General features: G+C 50.8%; 1 protein-coding gene across 1 annotated transcript in view; it reads right to left on the bottom strand.

Annotated features, from left to right (window-relative positions):
* The window catches only part of LOC111146956 (LRR binding FLII interacting protein 1), a 138,685-nt gene extending 118,363 nt beyond the window's left edge, over positions 1-20,322 (bottom strand). Inside the window, exon 1 of the mRNA XM_022502846.1 lies at positions 20,227-20,322. Within this exon, the coding sequence (XP_022358554.1) occupies positions 20,227-20,322 (96 nt within the window). The remainder of the gene's footprint in view (positions 1-20,226) is intronic.
* Positions 20,323-26,660: the final 6,338 nt, after the last annotated feature.

The following is a 26,660-nucleotide window of genomic DNA, read 5'->3' as shown; positions in this document are numbered from 1 at the left end:
ACTCTGTGACTTGACATTAAATATCGGTCCCATTTCATGTCACCTGTTTTTCAAGTGTCCAGCGTGCAGTGGATGCACCAGGCGCTCGAGAAACAAAATGCCTTTGATGTGTCACCACGTGGTTTCAGAAAAGAGCGGCCTCTAAAAATAGGGGAAAGAGGGGCGTTAGGAGTCCGGGGGGCCGGCAGTTGCAGAAGACGCAGGGTTCAGGGTAGCTACTTCCAGTTTCCTCATTCTTATGACACAAGTGGCCGCAAACATTTGGGAGGGCGGTGGCGGGGGCTCGCCAGCATCCCCAGCGGGCCAAGGGGCAGCTTCAGCACAGGAACAAAACAAGTGTAACACGAGAACCCAAGTAAGAAAGCAGGACCCAGGCACCAGGCTGGCTCAGTTGCTTGAGTGTCCGACTCTTGCTTTGGGCTCTGGTGGTGATCTCAGGGTCATGAGATCGAGCCCTGTGTTGGGCACTGTGCTGTGCGTGGAGCCTGCTTGAGATTCTCTCTCCTTCTCCCTCTGTTCCCTCCCCCCTTTCTGTCTAAAAACCAAAGAAAGCAAGCAGAACCAAGCCAAAGGGCCAGCATATTTATATGCCTTCTCAGTTGTAGGTTTAGACGCTGCCGTACCCAGAATGAGCGCTCACGTTTTCAGAATATCAAAGAAAAGAGTAAGTTCTTCTCCCAGATTCTGGAAACATCCATACGCAGATGCGGCTCCTGCTTCAGGAAGGGTGTGCAATGCAGTCTTGCCAGCGACCCCAACTTCTCACAGGAATACCCAAGAAGGTACAGTTGTTTGTAAGGCAAACCTTCCACCACCCCAGCTGCAGGCAGGACCTGGGAGAGCCAATGCCAATGGAAAGCCAGGGAGGGGTAAGAAGAAAGTCCAGCCGGCTTCCTCTCATGGCAGTACCAGGCTCTGGGGCCCATGGGGTGAAATCCAGCCCCTGCTCTCCAGCCCCACACACCCATCTAGGGGGAGGGGCGCTTTCTCCTGTCAGGCTCTGCACCTGGACGGCGGGTCTTCCTTCCCTTTCCACTTTGTACAGAGGCCCTCACATTGGCTTGAGGAGCTGGCCAGGGACTTTCCTGTCGCCTGCCCCTGGAAATAACATGTCATGTAGGATGGAAGGGCCGAGAGCCAGCAAACAAGTCAGCAACCTCTGTCCCTACCATGCTGAAGTCCTTGCAGAGGAAGTCACCTGGCGGCGACCTTGTGAGGCCCCCCGACCTGTGACAGGCATCTCATGTGGATGAGAGAAGCCTGTGCCACGGCAGGTGTCTGAGATTTGGGGGTGTTCACTCCCATGTCATGACCTGGCCTATCCTGATGACACAGAGAAGAGAGTTTAGAGTGGCCAAGGTCAACCATCAAAAAGCCATGTGATGGTAAGTGGGCAGATTGACACTATGACCTGGGCAGGTCACTGCTTCTTTCTACAACCGTTTCTTCCCTTTTGAGGTGGGAATAGCAGCATTGACCTGTCATGGTCTTGACCAGGAGCAACACATAAATGGCACCTCCTGGGCAGCTTACACAACAGTCAGGAGGCTGGAGATCCAAGATGGAGGGACCCTCTGGTGAGGGCTCTCCTCCTGGCTTGTAGACAACCCCTCCCTGCTGGTTCTTCCTGCGTCCACAGCAGGAGCGTGCTCCCGGGGGTCTCCTGATGAGGACCCGAATCTTACTGGATCAGGGCCTCACCTTTGTGACCTCATCTGATGGAATTACTTCTGTGGAGACCCCATCTCCAAATCCAGCCACACTAGGGACTATAGCTTCCACGTAGGAGTTCAGGGGTGCCCAAACACTCGGTGGATGTGTGACCTCATATGAAGGCTAAGTGCGTACGATGGCCACCAACCACTCAGGACGTGCTCACTGCTAACATCATCGGTCTGCTGTTCTTGTGACCCTATCATGGAGGGCATCAGCAATGAACGATCATGCTAAGGAAGTGGGGGGAGGTACTGTACTACAGGAGGGAAGAACTACCTAGACCAGCACTGACGTGTCCAATTCCTGGTCCCTAGTGTCCCACCAACGCTGTGTTGCATGAATTAGTGCCGACACTTTCTGCAGAGGAGCTTATCACTCTCTGTAACCCAGACAATTCGTCTTAGTGATCGGGTCTGGGTTTCCTTCAATCTTTCTTGTGTCTATCAGCCTCTAGGATGGGCAGACCTCACTTTTTGGCACTTGGCTCTACTGGGCTTCACAGACACTGCAGTTGTTACAAATGGAAGGTTTGTGGCAATCCAGTGTCGAGCAAGTCTATTGGTGCCATTTTCCCAATAGCATTTGCTCACTTTGGGTCTCTGTGGCGCATTTTGGCAATTCTCGTAATATTTCAAACTTGTTCATTATATTCGTTATGGTGATCTGTGATCAGTGATCTTTGATGTTACTACTGTAATTGTTTTGGGACCCCACAAACGGTCCCATATAAGACAAGAGACAACCAATCAATGTCGTGTGTGTCCTGACTGCCCCACCTTTCCGTCTCTCTCCCTCTCCTGGGGCCTCTGTGTTCCGTGAGACACAACAATAAGGAAATTAGGTCAGTTAATAACCCTACAATGGCCTCTAAGTGCGCAAGTGAAAGGAAGAGTCACGTGTCTGTCACTTTCGATCAATAGCTAGAAATGATGACAATGAGGAAGGCACTTCGAAACTGAGACAGGTCAAAGGCTAGGCCTTTTGTACCAAATGGTTGTGAATGCAAAAGATGAGTTCTTGGGGAAATTAAAAGGGCCACTCCAGTGAACACACGATGAGAAGAAAGCAAAACAGCCTTATTGCTGATGTGGAGACAGTTTTCCTGGTCCGGATAGAAGATCCACACTTCCTCAAGCTGAAGCCCCACCCAGAGCAAGGCCCCGACTCTCTTCCATTCTGTGAAGGCTGAGAGAGGAGGCGGAGCTGCAGGAGAGAAGCCGGAACCTGGCAGAGGCTGGTGCAGGGGGTTTAAGGAAAGAAGTTAGTCGTCTCCATAACATACCAGTGCAAGGTGAAGCAGCAGGTTGTCCAGACCTAGTGAGATAAGGAGTGAACGTAGCTACACTAAACAACAGATTTTCCCTGTAGACGGAGCAGCCTTATGGTGGAAGAAGAAGTTATCTAGGACTTTGGCAACTAGAGAGAGGTCAGTGCTTGGCTTCAAAGATTCAAGGGACAGGCTGCTTCTCTCATGAGGGGTTCACACAGCTGCTAACTTTAAGTTCAAGCCGGTGCTCATCGAACATTCTGAAAATCCTGGGGCCCTTCACAATTGAGGGAAATCTAGTCTGCTTGTGTTCTATAAATATGAAAGCACATCTGTGTACAACATGGTTTGCTGAGTATTTTAAGCCACTGCTGAGACCTACCACTCATAAAAAAAAGACTCCTTTCGGGACGCCTGGGTGGCTCAGTTGGTTAAGCAGCTGCCTTCGGCTCAGGTCATGATCTCAGCGTCCTGGGATCGAGTCCCACATCGGGCTCCTTGCTCGTCAGGGAACCTGCTTCTCCCTCTGCCTCTGCCTGCCATTCTGTCTGCCTGTGCTCACTCTCTCTCCCTCTCTCTCTCTGACAAATAAGTAAATAAAATCTTAAAAAAAAAAAAAAAAGACTCCTTTCAAAATGCGACTGCTCACTGACCCCATCCTGGGTCACGGAAGAGCTCTGATGGAGATGGACGAGATGAGTGTTGTTTTCACGCCTGCTGACACAACATCCCTCCTGCAGCCTGTAGATTCAAGGAGTCATTTTGACTTTCAAGTCTTATTATTTAAGAAGTACATTTCACGAGGCTCAACTGTCAAAGTGATTCCTCCAGTGGATCTGGGTAAAGTAAACTAAAAACCTCCTGGAAAGGATCCACCATCCTAGAAACCATTAAGAACAGTTGTGACTCATGAGAAGAGGTCAAAATAGCAACATTAATAAGAGTCTGGATGATTCCAGCCCTGGTGGATGATGTGGAGGGTTCAAGCCTTCCGTGGAGGACGTCACTGCAGAGGGGCTGCAAACAGCAGGAGAACTGGAATTCCAAGTGGATCCTGCAGATGGGACCGAATCACGGCAATCCTGTGATTGAACCTGAGGGAGGAGGCGTCGCTTCCTGGGGCCGAGCAAAGAAAGTGGTTTCCCAAGACGGAATCTAGTCCTGGTGACGATGCTGTAAAGACCGTTGAAGAGACACCAGAGGGTTTAGGATATCACTTCTGCTCAGGCGCTAAAGTGGCAGCAGGAAGTTCTCCTGCGGGTGAAATGCCATCAAACAGCATCACGTGCGACAGAGAAATTGAGAACGGAGGTCAGTCAATGGGCAAATCATTGTCTTACTTTAGGAAACTGCCATAGCCGCCCCAGCCATCAGCAGCCACCACCTTGATCCATCAGTGGCCATGGACATCGCGGTGTGACCCTCTTCCAGCGAAAGGACTACAACTCACTGAGAGCTCAGATGACGGGTAGCATTTTTTAGCAATGAAGTGTTCTTCAGCAAGGGTGTATACGTTCAAAAAGACTTAATGCTGTTGCACGAATACTGCATTAACAGACTAGAGTATAATACCCACGGAACTTTTACGTGCACTGGGAAACCACAAAGGTGATCTGACTTGCTTTAACGTGATACTTCCTTTACTGCCGCAGTCTGGAACCAAAACCATAGTATCTCGGAGGTGCTCGTATTAAAGATGTTTTCCGAAAGACAGATACTGCATTTTCACTTCTTCTCATCAGACTTTTCCCCTTGTTTTCCGTTATGTTAACAGTTATGCTAACAGTAGAATAAGGAAGTCATTTTTTTTTCTACTCATCATGCAAGACCTTCATTTGTACAATGACCCACTATTTAGCCCCTCTGCATCCCTCCAAAACCAAAAACTTCACAGCGTTATCTTTGCTGCCTACCTGGTTTGTGCTAGGAAGGAGCATGGCCCCTCCCGGCCGCACCAATGAGAAAGTCAGAGCACCAGTGGAAAGCAGGAGAAGGGGCCATGTAGGTAAGAAGGGTTTGGCACGTCTGTGTCCACAGCAGTGAGCAGCCCATGCACAGATGCCGGTGAGGCCCAGAGAGCCGCCAGTGTGCCAGCAGTGAGGGGAAAAGGCCAAGGGCACAGGGCTGGGCCAAGATCAGACCATGTCAGGCACCACCACACGCTCGAGGGCTTCCCTATCCTGGCTCTCCAGTTCACTGCTCACACCAAATAACCTGTTTTTCACATCTACATGTCACAAAGAATTACCGATCCACTGATGGACTTCAGGGTGGCACAGGACATTTGCATAGCCTCAAAGTATCACTACCAAATTTACTAATTACAGGGAACATTTCAACCTCTGATTACACATTCCTTCAGGACAGGGAGCTGAAGTCCCTCCCTGAGTGGGGGCTGCATGTAGGGACTCACTTCTAGGGAACAGAGCTGGGGGAAGGGGATAAGAATACTATCTCTACAGTGGAGGAACCTGGCTGACTCCTCCTTAGCCCAGTGGTCCAGGTCAACGTTGTTGATGATGACATCATGAACTGCCTGCTGTGACATGAGCAAGAGGGTACTTCACTTCCATGTTCTGCTCCCAGATCCATAAGCTCGGTCTAATTATGGCAAATCCAAACTGAGAACATTTCACAGAAACGTGTGCATTTCTTCATTGTAACGTCCACCTGCATGCTCTCGACCATCCCTTACGCACAGGCCGGCACCACTCCCCTCCAGATGTCTCAGTGATTCTTGGTGTGCACAGGGCTTTCTAGAACTACAGCACTTATGTGGTTAAAGTCAGGCAAACAGAGCTATTTACTGCACCTGGCAGAGTACATCAGTACACCTTACTTCCTCCAGGACCAACCCTGTACCCCAAAAGGGAAGCCACACGATAGAATGTTCTGCAAACATGGTCCACGTTTCTTCAGCCCCTGGTAGCGGGCCATCAACCTCAGGAGAGCACAGGCCTTTTTTAGGGAAAGTAAGGTCACCATGCTGGCGATGTGGGTGCAACCCGATCGCCCACACGCCATCCAGTGAAATCAAAGCCCCATCCCCAGGATCATTCGGAGACCTTTTCCAAGGGCATACATAACTGGAGAAGCACAAGGGAGAAAAGGTCCCAAAACAAGGAGCTGGAAAGAAGGAGCCACTGTTGGATAATCGGGAGGGGGTAGAACCCTGCCTGCTTGGCTGCTCCTTCTAGGTCCTGGTATGCGAGGGGGGATGCGGAGGCTCAGTACGCTGGCCCCAGGGAAGGTGGAACCAAAATGTACCCTTCAGACACTTGACACCTGGCTGGGTTAGATCCTGCTAGCTGCAGTTTCCGCTAAATCTCATTTGTGCACAGGTGACCAATGGTGACTTTGAAATCTTGCTCTAGTCTCAGAAGAAACCCAACTTGCAAATGTGACTGGAGTCAGGCTAAGGCTATCCATCCGTTTGTCCATCTGTCTGTCCATCCATCCATCCATCTCTCTGCTCACTTGCTCATTTTGAGGACCACAAATGCGAGGTACAATTAACCGCCTTCAATCCCAGCCCAACGTGCTTTGTTTTCTCAAAGGTGGTCAAGCACCTCGACAGCCACTGACCGCAGAGAGGCCATTGGGAACGTCCCTATCTGAGTGACCAGAACTGTTTAGGTGACATGCTGCCCTGATTCCACCCTATGAGGGACGAGTGGTTAGCAAGAGAAGGCACAGAGCCAAACAGAGGCCATTTACCGCAATGCCCCCCACCCCCGCAAAAGGCTGAAGAGTGTGGGGTCTTCCTTTGTTCTTGAGGTAAGTCTTAATTCAGCAATGCCCTTTTGTAAGGGACAGGACTCTGCACGTGCACAGAACAGAAGCTGATATCCCACGAGACAGACTCTTGTCATACTTATGCTTTCCCGGCATGATGGGGGCTGCACACAGGGTCAGACTCCAGGGAAACTGAGGCATGAGGCTATGTCAGGGAAGGCTGGATCCTTGCTGCTCCCCAGCCCTCCCTGATGAGCCTGGAATGCGGGGGTCTGTGGTCATTGTGGTGATGATGACCCTAGTCTCTTTCCTCCTTGCCTCCATAAGGACCTGAAAGATTCAGGGGTCTGGAAGCCTGGAGGACTGCCTGCGGACAGCGGCTCCTGCCCTTCCTGTCCCCAGCTCCACCTCCCACCTCCCCTGGCTCTCACATTAGGCTCGCACTTTCCTCCTCCCCTACTTTTAGAACAAAGCAACAGCACCCCCGAAAGAGAAGTGTTCTGCGTTAAGAAAAATGCAGAGCTCCCGGGGTCAATGAGCATCTGCTCCAAGTTCAGAAGCAGCTACAAGCCAGCCTGAAACGTCTAGGTGTTAAGAGTCTTTACAATTTTCTGACAGTAGTACTTTACATTTGCAAAGCCCTTGAGGCTCTACATGCATGATCTCAACTATTTTCTCCTTTGGGCCTCATGCAAATGTCATGAGACACATAGCAGGTGCTATCCCTCCTTATGGTTAAAGAAGCCAGTGCTGAGTGGGGCTTGTCTCCGGGCACCCTACCCCCACCCACTTCCCTAGGCATCTCAGAACCTGGAGGCTGGAGCAGAGACTGGAGCTGGAGCCTGAAGCCTGGAGTAGAGCCCAGAGCCCAGAACCTAGAACCTGGAGCCAAGCCTTGAGTAGATCCCAGGGCCCAGAACCTAGAACATGGAGCCTGGAGCAGAGCCCAGAGCCTAGAACCTAGAACCCAGAGCTGGGCCTGGAGCATGGCCCAGAGCCTAGAACCTAAAACCTGGAGTCTAGAGTCTGGGGAGAGCCTAGAACCTCGAACTGGAACCTAGAATCCGGAGAAGAGCCTGGTGCTAAGGGCAGGACCCAAGTCTCTGTAAATGTGGGTGGGTGGCAGGCAGGGGGCCACTGAAAACACATGGTCTGTGGCGAGAACAAACCCCTGCCTCATTTTAGAGGGGGGTGTGTGAGTAGACATGGTTGTCCTGGAGAGCGGCAGAGTGCCCGCCCAAAGCATCGTGTGCTCATCCCCTTGGTCCTCCCAACCGTGAATCACCACTGCCCTTTATAGGTGGGAACACCGAGGGTCCCCGTGGCCTGTCCAAGGTGGCAAAGCCAGCAAACAGTGACCCCAGGCCGCAGACCCAGGTCTTCCGACTCAGAGTCCAGCCCTGACCCTCTAGGCTGTGTTTTCTCAAGGATGAGCAAAATACCTCTCATGGGAATCAGGAAGAAAATTTATTTCACTTTTTCTTTTAGGGCTTCCCCCACTGCCATCCATTCCTGAAAGCAGCTCTCAGGCCAAGGGAAACCCAAGATCAGCTAACGCAGTCCCGGCCTTGGTGGCACATCTGGAACAGCCGTGGTCTGTGGGTGGTACGGGCCTCTGGCTGGCGAGTTCCGACAAGGCTATCAGTATGAAGACAGCATGGTTCTGTCTCCTGGTCTATTGTGACATCGGGTGAGGCTTCAGGATTTAGCAAGAGTCACGAGTGGAAGCCACACCTTGTAACCCACGTGGAAATTCTGACAAAAGTGGCTCCAGCTACTTGGGAGAGAAATCCCACCTCCAGAGGTTTTCCCATCAGTGTGAAGACCAGTCAGCACCCACTGCAAAGGAATTCCCCTTCCTGCTCCGATCTGTATTCACCCAGCAGGTGGTTCCCAAGTGGCTCCTATGTGCTGGGCTTGGGGAGGTCCCCCCGGTGATGGGCCCTAGTGCAGCCCCCAGGGAGAGCCCCCCTGGATGGGAGACAGGAGCTGCTAAAGGAAACAGCAGCCCAGCGGATAAGTGTGACAGGAGGAGGAGGACTGGGGGACACATACTGCGCATTCCAGGTCCTGTGTGGGAGATGCACAGGCCTGAGGCTTCCCAGGAGGAGGGAGAGCCAACCAGGAGGGGATGGGAGGACTGAGTGCTCCCTGAGGAGGCCTAGACCTCAGCCACCAATGTGCCTCCCTGGTCCCCAGCTGCCCCGTCTTTGTCCCACAATGGAGGAACTGAAGCTCCGAGCTAGCAAAGGGCCACGTCCCAGAGGTCCTGGGCAGCAGAGCTGGCCTGCTTCTAGGTCTGCTGAAGAGAGAAGCTATCCCTGACAAACACGGCCCGGGCATAAGGAAGGAAACCTAATGGTGTCTGTGAAATCCAATAGCTCAAAATTTTAAAAAACTGTAAAACGGAATAAACAATTATTTCTATATCATTGATGGCGTATTATTACATGGGTCAAAAAAGAGACCACAACGGACCCAAAATGGAGTCATTTGTGCTAAGCACCATGTCGGCAAACCAAGACTTAGAACCCCACCTAAGCACAGTTTCAACCTCTCCCAGGAGTGTAACCGTCACAGGTCAGTCTGGAGTCACAGGGTCAGCCCCAGGGAGGTGACCTGCCAACTGGATCCCTGCCATCCCCCACACGGAGGAGGAGGTCTTGCCTCCCAATCCACTCTTTGCCAGAAAATTCCTTTTCCTGTCCCTCCGGCCCAGACAAGACTTCCATTTCCTCCAGCTCCAAGGGGCTCCCTTTACTTCTAGACGGGACGCTGCCCATTCATGGATCACCGAATGAAGCTGGTAAGGTCTTCACATTGACTCTGCTGGATTTTAGTTTTTAACATACATGATGCTCTCACCCGTTAACACTTTCTCATATGACGTCATTTTAATAAGCCAGTTATCAGAGATCTAGGGGACAGCCTGCCGAACTGCAAGGCCGTGCTCTCATTCTGTCCTCCACTCCACATAAGTGGGAACCACCATGTTCTATTTTGGGAATGTTGGGAAGATGTTTAGGAAAGAAAGAATACATTAAAATCATGACATTGTTCACATACACACAAAACCCCCCGAAAATCCAAGCGAAAGAGATCTGTCAACCCAAAAGGCATCCTAGAGCTGAATTTTCAGTTAAGGAGAAGGATGGCACGCAGCGTGTTTTCCTTCACAAATGCACATCACAATGGAAGCCAGAGGTCTAAGCCACGGAGGGGAAGATGACAGACACAGAACATTGTCATGATTAAGTCACTCCTATCTCATGCCTGCAGCCCAAGGGAGACCCACACGCCCTGGGGCCAAGCATGGAGAGGGCAGAGGGAAGGAGAGGGCTGGGACAGTGTTGATTTTCACTGGGAGAGAAGAGAGAGGTGGCCTGCCTAACACCTTCTCAGGAACAAGTGTCCGGGCACCAGGCAAGGACCAGCAGTTCTAATGGTCTATTTTAAGAAGTTCAGCTGTGAACAGCAAAAGCAATGTACTTTTTAGGAAATATGGGGACAATCTTAATCCTATGGAAATGTGCTGTCGCTGATTTTCCTGATGTCCCACACGCATCCCCTTCTACCTGGGGGCCTCTCTGGGGGGACTCTGGAGTCCTGATGGGCAGCCAGCACCCACCAAGGCTGAAGCGGGGGCTTCCCTTATTCCTCCTCTGGCAGCACACCTGGGATTTTGAAGGAGGGGGTGATGCTGGCAGGTACACTCGAGAGGTCTCTGGCTCTCATTGGATAATGTGGCTGCTTGGGCTCCCTGCCCGTTTGCTCCCTGCCCTTAGAGTATCACTATAAGCCTAGCCTCTCACTGTCCTAAGGCTTTCCCCTGGCTGCTCTCTTTCTCCCAGCTGTGGGCTCCCATGACCATGCCACTCTCGGGGTGAGTGGGGAATGGCAGACTCAGGTGGAGGCGCCTGGCTCTGTGTCCAGACAGCTCCTGGCAGTGTGCCCCCGTCCTCAGTCTCCCTGGTATGAAGCCAGCAGGCAGGAGGCAGAGCCCACGGCCGGTGTGAGACTGTGCCCCTGACCGAGGGCAGAGCCCGCTCTCAGCACCTGCAAGCACCGCACTATTCCTGGAGTGCACCTGAGCCCCGGCCTGCGGCCCTTTCCTCTGGGAGGAGGGGGCAAAGCTCTGCTACACCAGCATGGACTCAAGTCCCAACTGAACCACACCTGACATGATCCGTCCTGTCTGCAGCATAGCGGGGGGAGTGGGAAAGGGGTTTCCTCAATGGGCAGAAGGGAGACACGTGGCCCCATAGGATGTCACTCAAAAGACGACGCCTCAGCAGCTCCCGCCTTCATGTTGAAAACACAGGGCCCATCCCATCCCAAGGCCGGGCTCTACACATCCTCTGGACGCCAAGGAAGCCATGGGACCCTGAAGGTGTGCGTGGAGCTGAGGTGGATGCAGTCCGTGTGCTCACCTGGTGTCCATCTTGCCGGTCCCAAGGCCCTGTCTGCCCCTGCACGTGGGCACTGTTCTACCCTGGGGCACATCCCGTCTAGTCCTCTCTCTGGATTTGGATCCAGCCCCCAGAAGGCAGGGGACCCCAGGGTTCAGATAGTGCCCACATGGACCAGGCCCCTGGCTCTGCGTGTCCCTGGCCCTGCTCCTTACTCTAACCCCCCTGGGGAATGTAGTTCTTCTTCCACAAAGGAAAGGAGGCTCTGACACACGGACACTATACCCTCCATGGTCCCCCAATTTCCAAAGGCTGACGGTGCTCCTTCTACGGACCCGCATGTGTCCCCAGGCTGGACTGGGCTCTGGCCACAGTCAGCCAGTCCTGCCCCCAGGCCCCTGTGCCCTCCTTCCTCTGTGCCCAGTCATGGGTGATGCTCAGCCCTGCTCTGCATGATGGCCCACACCTTTGTCACAGCATATTTCAGCCAAGAAGAAATCACTGATGTAAATCTGTGCTGCCCATCTGGTGGCCACAAGCCATATTTAAATTTAAATGCATTAAAATTAAACAAAATTTGAGATGCAAGGGGTGTCTGCATGCCTCCGTCGGTTGAGTGTCCAGGTCTTGATTTCAGCTCAGGGCGTGGTCTCGGGGTTGTGGGATTGAGCCCTGTGTCCAGTTATGCCCTCAGCGGGGAGTCTGCTTCACTCCCAATCCTTGCCCTGCCCCCTGCTTGTGCTCACTCTTTTTCAAGTAAATGAATAAAATCTTTTAAAACATTTAAGATGCATTTCTCAGGTGCGCTAGGCACAGGGCAGGTGCTCAGCAGTCACACACGGCTGGTGGCCACCAGAACACAGAGCAGGGAGAGAGGACTGCCATCACTGCAGAAGGTTCTCCTGACCAGCACTGTTATGGATGATTTTAAGACGTGTCTGGGATCATTTACAGCAGTATCTTAGGGCATCTGGGAGGGAGACACATTAGCTGTTCGGTCAACATGCAAATCCCATCTCTCCGTCAACCTGGAAAACTGCCTCCATGCCTAAGGGATCTCATAAAACAAAGTGAAAAATGAAAATAAAAGAAATCAAGGGTAATGGTAAAGAAAGAATGGACAAATTTATGAGATGGAGCTAAAAGCCAAACAAAAAACTTAGATCTCCTGGTTCCTTTAGGTTGAAATATTGTCGTGAGCATTTCTTCCCCCAAGCCAAGAAGGGCTGGAAGTGTCTCAGCATACCACTCCAGCAAACGGCTCTGGCTCTTACATACTTGCTGATCTGAGGGTTTACCCACTGCCAAGACCATATCACATTCTGCCTACCTAAACTCTCCAGGTATTTTACGTTTGCTTTATATCTCTGATCTTAGAGAATTTTCCAAACAAATACGTGAATTATCCTTGATGCGTGAAGCTATGAAAATTTTATTTTTTTATAAGTCCCTTTGTTTGTTCACCTAATTTGATATTTTATTCCACTGTCAATGAAAGAAGATCATTGTGACTGGTTCCCTTCTTTGGGCTGTATGGACATTAGAGATTATTCTGTCCTGGTATAAATCTCAGATTAATTTTCAGCATTCTTCTCAATCTCACCATCCCCTTAATCAAAACCAGAACTCTACCTGTAGGGACCAAATTAGAGAGGTTTGGTTTGCTAGCATTAAGCAATTGTCCCTTTCAACACTGATGCTGTTTAGGGCATTGGCCTGGTGAATGGGAGACCCGGGTTCAGATTCCAGGTTGTGTGCCTGTGCCCTGAGGAGGTAGTGAATGGATTAGCACTTTAGCCACACTACCGTGCCCCTGGTGCTGTTGGACTCGCTTCCTGTGGCACCCCCATCCTGTCTTTGACCAAATGGTTCTCATAGTGTTTTAGTGCCTCATTCTCAGAGCTGAATGGACAGCTGAGGATCACCATGCATCTGGGAGAGGTGTCAAGATGAAAGATAGAGGCCATCACAGACAAAGGGCAAAAAGAAACAGGTAATAATACAGCAGACAAAAGAAAAGTTTTGGAGAAAACAACAACAACAAATTAATATCCTCAGAATGACAAGAAAAGGTGCCACATTTGTGAATCAGAGAGGATGCCATAAAAAGGGAACAAAGAATAACAACCGACAAAACCCCCACCTTTTAGAAGTTGAATACAGAACAGATAAGTTTAGCAGAAAGCATGGAAGATAAAGGTGATCAGTCTCCTACAAAGCATCACCAAGAGAAGAAAGTTAGGGAAAGGGAATGAAAAGAAAGTTATTCCCAGCAAAGGAGCTGCTATAAAGGAGAGCACAGGAAATGGTGGGGAGGGGAAAATTCAGAGAATTTCCCAGAACTTTAGGATACATGTTTTCAGATCCAATGACCCCAAGAATGCTCAATAAATGGAAAATAACCCATCCAGAGCACCAGAGATCAAGAGAAGGTCCTAAAAGCTTCTCAAAAGTAAAGGCAGAGATTATACAAGATATTGGAGATACACAATGCATCAAAATTCTCAAAGTAACCCTGAAGGCTGGAATATAGTGGAAAATAATGTCTTAAAATTGTGGTAGAAAATAGCTTTACATTTTACTTTCTTGATCACTATTAGTTTATTTTATTGAAGAGGCAATTCAGTTACATGGTTCAATACCCAAAGAGCATCAGGGCAACTGGGTGGCTTTTGCGTCCTACTCTTGATTTCTGCTCAGGTCATGATCTCAGTGTCTCGAACTAGGGCTCCCTGCTCAGCAGGGTGTGTGCTTGAAGTTCTCTCTCTCCCACTGCCCCTCCCTCGCTCTTTCTCTCTTTCTCCAAAATAAATAAATAAATCTTGAAAAAATTGTCCAAAGAGCATTAAAAGTGACACTTGACCAATTCTGCTGGCCTCCCAGGGTTTCTTCATACAAATGCAGACAAATCTCTGCCTTTCTCACAAAAGGGACAGCACCCAGGTTTTTTTTTCTGCACATTATTTCTTTCAGTTAATGACACATGCTAGAAATCATTTCAAAGAATACATAGAAATCTTTGTCGTTCTTTGGAAAATTATTTTTAACCTAGAACACTACAGACAGCTAAACTATCAGTCAAGTATGAGGGTAGAATAAAGACATTTTCAGACATGCAAACACTTGGAAAAGGCATTCTTTCTCAGGACGCTACTGTAGGACGTGTTGCAGCAAAATGAGAGAGTAATCTCAGGAAGAAGATAATATGGTATCAGGCAAGGAGGGATCCAACAACAATAGAAAAGTGGGGAACTCTCAGATTGGCAAAGGGAAAGGGAAAGGGAAGGACAGCTGAAGTCTAGAGAGGGTCTAGGGGACAGATATTTCCCAGGGTCCATATCCAGGAGGGGACAAAGGGGAAATGTTAGGCTGTCTGGTTTGTTGAATCACCCAGGAAATAGTACTGGGAGGGGTCCTGTTGAAATTTTTGAAGAACTGGGTGTGATAGCTATGTCAACAGGAGAGCAATTGGAAAAAAAAAAATACAAGTCATGAACTCTGGAAAAGTCAGAAAGCTGTCCAGGGACAGAAACGTCAGAGCGTGGGGCTTGGCTCCACAGCCAAACCACACATGATGTCACCATCATCACTCCACCTTTACGAGGTGCTTTTCATGAAAGAGCCCATATACATATCCTCATAAACGCCCATGGGAAGTGCACTCAAAACGTTCCCATTTTACCTACAGGAAAAGTGAGGCACAAAGTAGTGAAGCAACCTGCCGGAGGTCACGGAGCACATGGCAGAACCGGGGTTTGAACCGGGGAATCTCACCGTACTAGCACCATACTCTCTATCCGTCTGTGGTTCTACTGCAACGTAACTGTGGTGTGAGGATGAGAAGACACAGAAGTGGGGGGAGGGCCTGAGTGGGGCCCCCTCCCCCAGCCAGGAAACCAATGGTCCGTGTCTACACTTGGACAATCAATAGACTGCACACGCATATCATTTATAAACATGGAGCTAATCACCAGATTGGTCAGGGTCTTGTCAGGCCATTAAGAACTTGGCCTTTATGCAGTGATATGAGAAGCCATTGGGGAGTTTTAATTAGAGAGGTGACATGAGCTGACATATTTTCAAGGATCACCCAGCTGCTGTGTGGAGAATGGCCTAAGAATGTGGGACAAGGGTAAAAACACGTATTACCTTGGTTAAATAAATATTACATTTCAGAAGTCAAGAGAATGGAAAAAAAAAAAAAAACAAACAACAACACCAAAAACGGGGATAGACATCGCAAGGACAGAAGAATATCGACTCTTCCATGAACCATCAAACCTGATGGCCAGAGGTCAGCTGGGGACAACAGACCCAGAGATGGGAAGCAAGTCGGCTTGACTGCAGGACACAGCCTGTAGCTGGGCCTCAGATGGAGTCAAGAACTGGATCCAGAAAGTGGTAGCAGCTGAATGTTGAACGGGCACCTTCTTAGTTATCTTGGGCAAGCCACCAGCTCCCGTGAGCCCACTTCTCTATGTCAGACAGAGAGACTCTAAACTCTGCTGGTGGGACTCCATGTAATTATAGGGGAAGCTTCTCGGCGAGGCTGGCACCCTGCAAGCCTCCGAGGCTACCTCAGTTCCCACCTGCCCCCTTTCCAGCCCTGAACCCTGACAAGACTCATGAGCGACAGGCTCAACTGGACTCTACGTCCCCTGATTTCCACCCACCATGCCACTTCTGCAGGCCACCCACATAAAACTCACAGCCCTAACCATGAAGCCAGTGAGTCATGAGGGTCACCCAGAAGGGGGAGAGGGCGACAGCCGGCGCTCAGACAGAAATAGCTGTGGGGAGGGGCCTGCACACCATCAGGACTGTTCACAGCTGAGTTCCTGATTCTGCTCCAACCAGTGTCCTGGATCACAAACCACTGACAACACTGGATGACACCATCCAGTCCATGGCCCCCATGTTTGTAACTGCCGGCCCACCTCAGAAAAGCTGCCTCCCCTGGAACAAAGGCAGGAGGGCGACAGTTTGGCTGTAGCAACATGACAGAGGTTTTAGGATGAGAATGTCCTGTATGTACAAGGCTACCCAGCAAGTTCATTCCTAAGTTGGGGTCCCCAGAGGCAGAGCCTGAGGCAGGGATTTTTGTGTGGGTCTGTATCTGGGGAACACAGCCAGCAGAAGAGGGGTGAAGGGAGCAGCAGGGGCAGGGGCAGGAGGTGGCCTCCGCCAGAGTGTGCCCTCAGCCCCATCCCACAGGGAGCTCTGGCACCAGAGTCATTCCAACTTGAAGCGAAGGGAGGGGACATTTTACATCCTCACACCCCTCAGGCAACAGCTGCAGGCTGCCCCAGGGGTGGGGGTGGGGCACCCCTCCCCCACAGTGACTCCTGGGTGGCCAGGGGCACTTTTCTCCTGACAGGACAGCTGTGAACCCCCAGCAGCTGACGCTCCCAGCAGCTGGCCAGGGAGTCAGCACCCGCCCACAGGAGGGACCTGGGGGGGCACCATCTGCACCCCAGGGATGGCATTGCAATGCCATGGTCCAGCTCTTGGAGAGGAGGCTGTGGAGACAGTCATGGGGGAGGGAATCAGCCCAGGCCCCTGTGGCCACAGGGGGTGACTCACTTACCACCACCATTAAAGGGCCCAGCAAGTTCATTCCTAAGGCAGCTGGCATGTTATTTTATTTTATTTTTTAATTTTTAAATTTTTAAAAGAATTTGAAATTTTTTATCATAAAAATTTTAAATAAAAAATTATTTTTTATTTTTAAAAAATTTAAAAAATTTTTAAATTTGAAAAATTTTTAAAAATTTTGTTGTCCCTCTCCGTTTGAGAAGAATACTGTGAATTGTCTCAGGCAATTCACCTCAGCAATTGCCTCAGTGCTGAATGAGAAGTTTGGGAGGCTACCAAAAATCTTTAGCTGAATGTTAAACATGGCAGGAGGGAAAAATATATCTGCTTTCAAGACACCTTCCCCCAGGGTGTGAGAAACACTGCTCACGCCTTCAGCGGCGAGGAGTGTCTCCAAGTGCTTACTGGACATTTTTCCTGACAACGTCTTGCCCGAATTCTACCTCGGAAGCAAGCTACTTGTGCTAATGCATCTACACTGTTTTCAAGTTACAAGTCCATTTACCTTAAACCAGCCTTAGGTTAAACCACAACGTAACTGCAGAAATAGGAAAGTGTCAGCCTCTACAGGTCAGAGCACTGCTTCCCCCAGCCCTCCGAGCCCTCCGCAGGGGCAGCTGAGCTCCCCTCCCAGTCCTGCCCACCCCGTCTCCCTCCTGCCCGGTGACCCTGCCCATGGGACCCAGGTCACCGCAGCCCGGAAGGTTCCGGTTATTCTCTAGATGCCTTCCCAGATGCCTGACCTGTGTCCACCCACCCCCTGTCACCTTCTGAAAGAGTCCCCAGTTTTCATTCAGGCCCCTCAGCTCCCCAAGGGCTTTGGAAGCAGCAGCCAACTTTCCCCATTTCCAGGATGGGCCTGATGGGTCACAGGGTAGGACTCCCCACTGCCCTGCACACCGTCACCCAGGGACTGGTATGGGCGGCTCAGTTAGCAGTCCTCCTCATAGCTTGGCTTGCGGGGCAGGGGGGTGGTGCCGGGGAGCCAGGGAGATCTGTGAGGGAAGATACTTCCAGTTCTCAAGAGAGAGACTGGGTGTGGGCTCCTGGGGGGGGAAGTGTGGGAACAAAAGGCATGTCAGCCCAAAGGTGAGGCTACCCAAAGAGGACAGCTCAGCAGAGCCTGCTGCAAGGTGCTATGGAGAGAAGCAGCCACTGGTGGGGCTGGCCAGGAATCCATGCTCCAGCCAATATATTCCCTTTGTGGAGGCCAGTTCAGGTCAGCGTTCCTGTCCCTTCAAAATAACTCAAAATGCCACTTCCTCCAGGAAGCCACCTCTGATTGCCATTCCTATTCCCCTCAATTAACTGGAACTTTCTCATTTCCAAACTTTCCAGGCAAAATATCTACAGACTTTTAATATCAGATCTCTTCCTGTTTTCTGTGACTGTTGTTGATTTATAGGTCAGACCCCTTTCTGACCCAACTCTTCATGGTTGGACCCTTTTCAGGTCCATCCCTGAATCCCAGTCTCCGTAGGACAGGTGTTTGGAGAGCCCGGCATGCATCTGCTGAATCAGTGAGCAAATAAGAATGTACTACACTTCAGACGCATTTGTTAATTTTTATAAGAACTGAAGAACTTGAAGGTGAACAGACACTTGCCATTGGAATCACGATTCTAATTTTTACAGTTGGGAAAATATAATTCAATTTGTGATAAAACATAAAATGTTGCCCCTGCTCCCTCCAACATTATAGATTCCCGCCACTCAGCACTTACAAACAAACCAACCCATGGTTTAGTTTTATCAGGAGGATAGGTGGGTGGGGCTCACGTTTACTCACTGTATGGATGCTAGTCAAAACACCAAGAGGGGATTTCTTTCTCGCATTCTAGAGACAAGAGAACAGACACTCGTGGGGGACGAATGACTCATTTCCCCAGGATCGCATAGCTCCTCTGTGAGGTGTGTGCATGTTCACAGCCCAGGACTGACTCCACAGTCTGAATCTGTCACTGCCCGCCACCATCTCCCTGGCTGGGGCAAGACCATGGCTTCCCAATCCTCAGGACATCAAGGATGTCAACCCTAGGCCAGCATCCCTAGCCTTTGCTTCCAATCCAAACCAGCAGACACGAGGTAGACTTTGGGAGCTCTCGTTCTTCTCGTTCCTTTGTCCCTAAGCACCGACAGAAGAACAAGACCCAGGGATCATCCATTGGTCACCTCTGGTCTCCCAGAGAATGCTTGTTTGGTCCTATGGTCAAATACGTACCTAAGTGACTATCCTCGCAGGCGTGGGATTATATGCAAGCTAAGTGAGCAAATTCTGCTGCGAAGAGGTGACTCCCACACCAGGTGTAGGGAGTAAGAACTAGAGGAGCCAGGTGGAAGCAGGGAGATGCCGGCCTGGGTAATGGGGAAGGTCTCACAGAGGACAACCTGCAGTGGGTTTTAAGGGATGTCTAAGAGTTTGCCTGGAAAGCCCTTTTCCTTTTCACACAGAGAAAAACCAAAGTCTTGATCCATTCCAATATTCAACAAATACTGATTGACAACCCTGTGTCCGTAAAGCAAAATCGAATATTTGCAACTAAAAACACCTAAGAAGTGGTTATAGAGCGTACCTCGGGGCAAATGACTGACTCAGGAAACCAGAGCCTACAGCCTACATGGCCTGAAGTTTCTCCATGTGAGCACAGAGTGGTATGCAGACGAGCTCCACATCATATCAGAAAGCTTAGAAGGGAGTGCACGAAGGTGGCGGGGGTGGGGAGGGTTGGCGAACTGCACCTGTATAGTGAGCACACACACACAGGACACTGAAAAGGTACAAAAAGGGTCTGTGGGAAAAGTCAGGCGTCCTTTGTCACTGGGGCCCAATGGACCCCCCCTTCCCCAGGGAGCTGCAGCAGCCAATCCCAGGAGCAACCTTCCCAGGTCACCGGTTTGTTTCACGCCAAGGTTGGATCCTCGGAGGGAAAGGCACTTGTCCAGCGCGCACACAGTGCTCCTTTCATTTGCCAGCTGAAAGTTCGCCCCCAACATTTCAGATAAACTGCCCAGAAAACTTGGATCAAACCCCTCAGGCGCCTGGACCCGTTTTCAGGCTCGCTCCAGAAACACGATTCACAGTGACCCCAAGCTCATGCCCAAGCCGCACCTGTGTGACAATCGAGGACCCATGGTCGCAGACAAGAAACAGGCCATTTCGCCAGGGCCATGTGGCCTCCGGGGACTGGCCATGGGCCTCCGGGGGCGGCCTACTCCACCCCCACCAAGCGGCAGGACAAAGCTGGGCACTCGCTCGGGACCCCGCGGGTTGCCCACCTCCGCCCCGCTTCCTGAGAGGGGGACACAGTGGCCCTAGGGAGCCAGGGCGTGGGGGAGGGGTCAGAGTCGCCAGCCTGTCCCCAGGGGTCGGAGGACAGACATCCCTCTGGGCCCGCGCCCCTGCCCGCGCCGCCGCGGACGGACAGAGCGACCCACCGATGCGCGGCCGCTCCTGCGGCGCCCCCGCCCCCCGCTCCCAGCCCTGCGGGCTCGCCCGCCACCCACCTCGCGCGCGATCTGGTTCAGCGCGTCGTCCTCCGCGGTCAGCCGCTCCCGGTTGGGGAGCCGCTTGCGCCCCGAGCCTTGCGTGCCCATGTCCATCGGCCGCGCCGCCCGCTGCTGCCGCGGGGCCCTCCGCTCCCGCTGCTCTTGCCCCTCTCAGGCCGGTCCCGCTCCGCCCCTCCCTCCGCCGCGGCGTCATGGCGTCAGCGGGCGCGGGCCGGGGACGCGGGGACATGCCAGAGGGGGGGATGCGGGCTGGGGGCGCGGCGACACGCCGGAGGGTAGGGGGGACACGGGGCCGGGGCGCGGGACCACCTCAGAGCGGGAGGCGCGGGGCCGGGGACGCGGCGACACGCCGGAGCAAGGGGGACACGCGTGCTGGGGCGCCAGAGCCCTGCGGGGACTCCAGGAGATGTGGACAGGGGCGCGGGGACGTCTGAGGAGGAGGCACGAGGACCTGGCACCGGGGACCTGCGGGGACGCCAGGGGCCAGGGGCGGGGGGACGCCAGGTGGGACTGGGCCAGGGACGCGCGGGAACCCCAAGCGTGGAGACGGTGGGAGGTTTGGGTTGGCCGGGGGTTGATGGTGCAATGATGCAAGGACGTGGAGGTGACTGGGGCTGGGGGTTCAGGTGGGAAGAGAGGGAGAGAGACCTCGGAGGGGTCAGAGGCTTGGGGAGGCCTAGGGACCGGGGCAGCATTGGAGGGTGGGCCGGACGGGTGATCCTGGACCACCACTCCAGGGCAATGGCTCCTTGGTGGAGCTGGGACCTCTGCTGGGGCGCTCAAAGGCTCGTGGGAATGGGGTTGCAGGAAAGAGTTTGCCAGGAGGAGAGAAGGCAAGGATGTGTCTAGGATGAACATCTCTGACTTGGAGTCAGGCAGTCGCAGATGGACGGGGTCAGAGGCAGGCTCTGGGGTCAGGCCCCAGGGCCATTCAGATCCACTGGAAGCTGCCAGCCTATGACCTTGGCCAGCCTTCTGAGCTTCATAGCACGTTCAAAACCACCATGTTGATGTATGTGTTTTCCTTCTTCACTTGCTGTCCTCTGTGACTTGTGACTTACCACTTCACTCCTCTGTCTCCAGCTGTGGAAAAAGGAATGAATTTACCTAAGCTTTACCTTTTACACTCTAAAAGTGGATTTTAAAATAAATTGGAGAATCAGATAAGGTTTATAAAGCCATTGCCTTCTTGGCCGTGGTAATGATGCAAGTAACTGTTAGCTGTCAGCACTGAATTAGAAAAGAGGAAAGGAGATTGTCTAAAAGTTACTGGCCTGTTTCAATGTTTGGGGTGTGGAGAGATCTCTAATGGGGCTGAGGAAGAATGGGAGGAAGGGGGCTATGCTGAAGTCACTTGTATCCCTCCTCCCCCTCCCCCCTGAGCCCCACAGAGAGGTACAGTGAACATTTTGGTGTATTTCTAACAAGTGAGTGTGACTAGGTGGGTTTGGGTTCTTAGGAAGTAACTTGAAAGCTGGATGGAGCAGGGAACAGAGAGGGGACCCTGCAGTTGCAGGGAGAGTTGATGAGGTTTTATGGATGGGGAGAGCCGGTGAGAGAAGGACACGGGAGGAAGGAGAGGGGAGCGGATTCAGGTGCTCAGCACACCTGAGCGGACTTCAGCGCAGTGGGTGGACTAGGCGGGTGTTAGGGCTGTGTCCATGTTCATCACCGTATTCCCAGAGCTTGCACACACCTGACACATTGTAGGCACTGAGGAAACGTCTGTTGATTGAATCTCCTGTGCCATATTACACCACTTAGGACCCCATACCCCTTGGCTGACGTAACCCCGGCTGGAGGAAACCACCTCTCAGCCTGCCCGTAGCCTTGCTGGAGGTGGCTCACCACTCCCCTAGCCCATGATGCATTGTGGTGACTGTGTCTTTGCTGAGGCTGGTTCTCTTTCCCATTATTTCACTCATTCATTTCCCCACACGTGTTACCTGGCAGGTGCTGTGCTGGAGGCTGGGGCTTTATTATAAAGGACACAGGTATGGCTGCTGTTGTCCCAGGTCTTACCTGAGATACCTGGAACTCCTCATCTCAGACCCCATTAAAGCCTCCTATGTCTCCTTTCCAGAGGAAGCCTTCCCAGCTCCCCAAGGCTGCCCCTCCTTCCCTCACTGTTCTTCATTAGAACTTTCAGCCGCTCTTCATTCCAGCACCTAAATTCTTCTGTAGCAGTCTGTTGACACGAGAAGGACAGGGACAGACCACGTCTCACTCATCCTTCTGTCCTCAGTGGGGATTGGATATGTTGCTGTTTCATCGTAATGGGACCTGCAGCCGAACTTGGGGAACTGAGTTCAGTCCCTGGCCTTCCTACTCACCGTCCCCATTGGCTTTCGTCCAGAGACAGAGGACTCCCTACCTAGGACTGGCCAGAGGTGTTTCTAAACAGTCCCAGTCCCTAGGCACTGTTTTTAGACACCAGGGTAAATTTCATCCTCCATCTCTCCTCCTCATCCCCCCACCCCTGAGAAAGAGCCAACTCCAGGGAATTGTCAGAACCGGTGTCGCTGATCCTCAGTCCTATGACCTCATGACCTCCCAGACCATAGGGCAGGTGCTTTTTTCTCCTCTCTGGCCATGTGCTCTCAGACCAGCTGGTTGTCCCTTTAGGGTCAGTGTTTACCTTTAAGTGGAAATGCTAATGCCTGCTTTGTCAGGCGATAGGGGGTACGGGGGCAATCCATGTAGAGAGATATTTCAGGCAGTCAATGAATGGTCCCTCCAGATCCTGGCCCCAAAGACCTGGGTCTGGAATGAATGGTGGGCAGCAGCTCCTGCTGGGTGGGGTGAGGCAGGGGGCAGAGACATTAGGCCACTTTGTGGTCTCCCCTGTTCTCAGAGCCCCTTGGACGGAGGTAGAAAACTATGAGATCTTGGGAGCACCTGAGTGGCTTAGTCAGTTAAGGGTCTGCCTTTGGCTCAAGTCATGATCCCAGAGTCCTGGAATCAAGCCCCACATTGGGCTCCCTGATCAGCAAGAGCCCACTTCTCCTCTCCTTCCTGCTTGTGTTCTCTGTCTCTGTCTCTGTCATATCTGTCTCTCTCTCTCAAATAAATCAATACAATCTTAAAAAAAAAAAAAGAAAGAAAGAAAGAAAGAAAGCTATGAGATCTTTTCCAATCAGGTTGAGCCCCAGGTGCCTCAAGAAGCTGAAACTTTCTCAGCCCTGGACCCTTGGTCTCTCCTGCATGGAGAGGAACCTACTTCTACCTAGAAGAATTCTCCATAGTTGAGCCACTATGGCCACGAAACCCCTCCCATGCAGCCCTTTTCCTGTGTTCCTACTTCAGGTGCTTATGCTACCCATGAGGGGTTATTTCAGAGCAGGAGAGAGAGAACAGGCATCACAGTTCCCATGTCCAGGCTGAGAGAATCAGTATGTTCATCTCAAAGCCCCGTGCTGAGGTCCTTCATGAAGAAACAGATGCCACCTTCAGGAAGGGTCTGTGACAAAGTGGTGGTAGCCAGGACAACCTTGGTGAGTGGCACCCCACAGTGGAACCCACATGGCATTTCCATCCTGGGCAGAGTGTCCCCTTTGTTTGGGACCTCATTAGGCAAGCCTGCGGGCTGGCAGGAGGGAGAAATTAATGAACATGTCCGGGGGCGTCATCCCGCCTGCAGACCCTCTGTGGGAGGTCACATGGGCTGAGGGGTGACTCACTCGGGTCCATTGAGTAAGACTTGCTTGTGGTTCTGCCCCAAATTTCTTTGACTTGTCTTCTGACTTGTCCCCAATGAATGTGGAATGGCAATGACCTCACTTGGAAGACAGCTAGAGAACGGCTGGGGAGAATCACAACCCCTCACAGAGATGTCTTGAAAGACAGTGGACAACATGGAGCTGAAGTCATGCTCCGAATAGGCTGGCTGAGGTCAGAATCTGCTCATCCTCTGCTTGGCAGGTGACCAGCTTGTCTCCAGGGGCCAGTTGACCTTTGTCTGTTTCCTCACTTAGCAGCTCGTACACAGCATAGCCGAGGTAGACCAGCCCCATATCCCCTTCCAACCCAATTTTGCCATTTCCAGTTACCTTTTCATGTCTCCTGGGGTTGAAACTTTACAATCATCTTGGACTCCTACCTCTCCCCGAAGTTCAGATTTTTTCTTTCTTTCATCTCTATCTGATCGTTTCTCTCCTCCTTCAGCATCTCTGCTGACGCCTGATGTACCTGGCTCACCTCGTCATACCTGTGGATTCACCTTGCCATGAATCAGCTCCTGGACTTGGGGTCTCAGGGGTGGTGTGCACAAGACAATTCATTGAGGTACAGGAAGAGTAGTATACTAAAACTTTTATAAACATGTATTTTATTTAAAGATTTTTTTAATTTATTTGACAGAGAGATCACAAGTAGGTGGAGAGGCAGGCAGAGAGAGGAAGAAGCAGGCTTCCTGACGAGCAGAGAACCCAATGTGGGGCTCGATCCCAGGACTCTGGGATCATGACCTGAGCCGAAGGCAGAGGCTTAACCCACTGAGCCACCCAGGGGCCCCTATAAACATGTATTTTAAACTAAAAATAAAAATGCTCTATGACAAAGAGTAGTTTGATATTGTGGCCCCATAATTTAATGTGAGCCCCTACATATTAATATTGGATATGTTTACCTCACTTGAAGTGGCCTCCTGTCCTGTCACAATGATACACAGGGTATTCCGTGCTGGTAGTGGCCTTCTCTCTCATGAGATCATTTTCAGAGTATTTTAATGTATTTGAATTAGCAAGGTTAAGTGGATTTATGGATTACACAACCTAGTTTTAACTAACTTTCAAAGTATAAACCAATAGCTTCAAAGGATTTAAAAGATTCTTAAAAAAATAATTCCCCCAAATCACAAATAGGAAAACAAGATACAGGTTTTTTAGTCCAAGTAGAAGCTGTTCTTTGACCTCAGTATAAGATTATTAGATATGATGAGAACAGTTAGTAATTATCAGAAACTGTGAAACTTGAATTTACATTTCCTATCATTAATGATTAGCTTCATTTTAAGTGCCTATTGTTCCTTGATTTATTAACCAATGGTGATAGATTATGAAGATGATAATTTTTAAAAATATTTTGTTTATTCATATGAGAGATAGAGACACAGAGAGAACACATAGAGGGAAAGGGAGAAGCAGGTTTCCTGCTGAGCTGGGAGCCCGATGTGGGGGTCCATCCTAGGACTCTGGGATCATGACCTGAGCCAAAGGTAGACACTTAACTGACTGAGCCACCCAGGTACCCTGAAGATAATTTATACATAAACAAATATATAAATATTTAGGGGGGGTATTTAAAAATATTTAGTGATTGAATTCATGATAGAAAAAAAAACCCAGTAAGTCTTAAATTTGGGGGGATTGTGAACTCCTTTGAGAATCTGATGAAAGCTGGAGTCCTCTCCCCACTCCCTACAAAAAGGGATGTGAACAGGAAATTTGTATTCAAATTCAAATTTAAAGGAGGATACTTTGAAGTTGTCCTGAGCCATTTGACTCCCATTCTATTGTCCCTGTTCAAGCCTTTCTACTACTAGGCAGAATCATATTCTCAAATATCCTTTTGTTGTCTTGTACATTCTAGGTTCTGGAGCAGCACCCTTGGGGTTGTGGTGGCAGGTCTGGAGGGTCCCAGTGGGTGTGACATGTGTCACTGGTAAAGTAGGACTAGCGATAGTTGAAATGCTGGAGTTCGTGAAATTGTTTGCTCTAAATAATATTACCGTAGTAATATCCCTACTGAGTGCTCCCCAGTGGCAGGAATTTTGCACAAATGAGGCATTTTGGTAGGAGGACATCACATCGGGATAATTATGTGCCATGTGTGTCACTGGGGAGAAAGCTGAGGGTGGCTGTCCTTCTGCACACAGGGTCAGTGCCTTAGCTAGCTCCTTCAAGCAGCTCTGCCAGGTGAAAATTTCTGAAACTTGGGACCACGGTTGCCTTTTCATACCCCAGAGAGCCTTATTCAGGGTCATGGACCCACAGGTGCTCAGAAAATGCTTGTGGCTTGACGGTATAAAGAGCCCTTTCATAAGATGCTGTATGAAAGAAGATGTGAAGACCCAGTTCCCTTCAACTTGTGGAGGAGAAATGCTGCAGATACTTATTGACAAGCAATGGAATAAATTTTCTCCTAACATGGGATTTATTGATTGTACTTCAAGCGGTTTTAAGAACAGCTGTCAGAGGACTTTTAGATTCTAGCGATGGAGACAAAGCTTATATCAAATTAACCTTCCTGCCGACAACAATTACAAACCTCAAACAAAATATAAAAAAGAGCCATTCACAGGCACCGGAGAGTCATCAAAGCAGCTAGAGACTGGAGAGGCTTATAGCCATAACTTGTAAAAGTGACAATACTCCCTCAGAGGACATTTTTGGGCTTCAGCTGGGGATAGAACTGAAGACGACTGGACTGAG

The sequence above is a fragment of the Enhydra lutris genome, unplaced genomic scaffold (genome assembly GCF_002288905.1).
Source record: "Enhydra lutris kenyoni isolate GAN:26980312 unplaced genomic scaffold, ASM228890v2 scaffoldscaffold1, whole genome shotgun sequence".
Classification (NCBI taxonomy): domain Eukaryota; kingdom Metazoa; phylum Chordata; class Mammalia; order Carnivora; family Mustelidae; genus Enhydra; species Enhydra lutris.
This window is presented reverse-complemented; position numbering and strand designations above follow the sequence as displayed.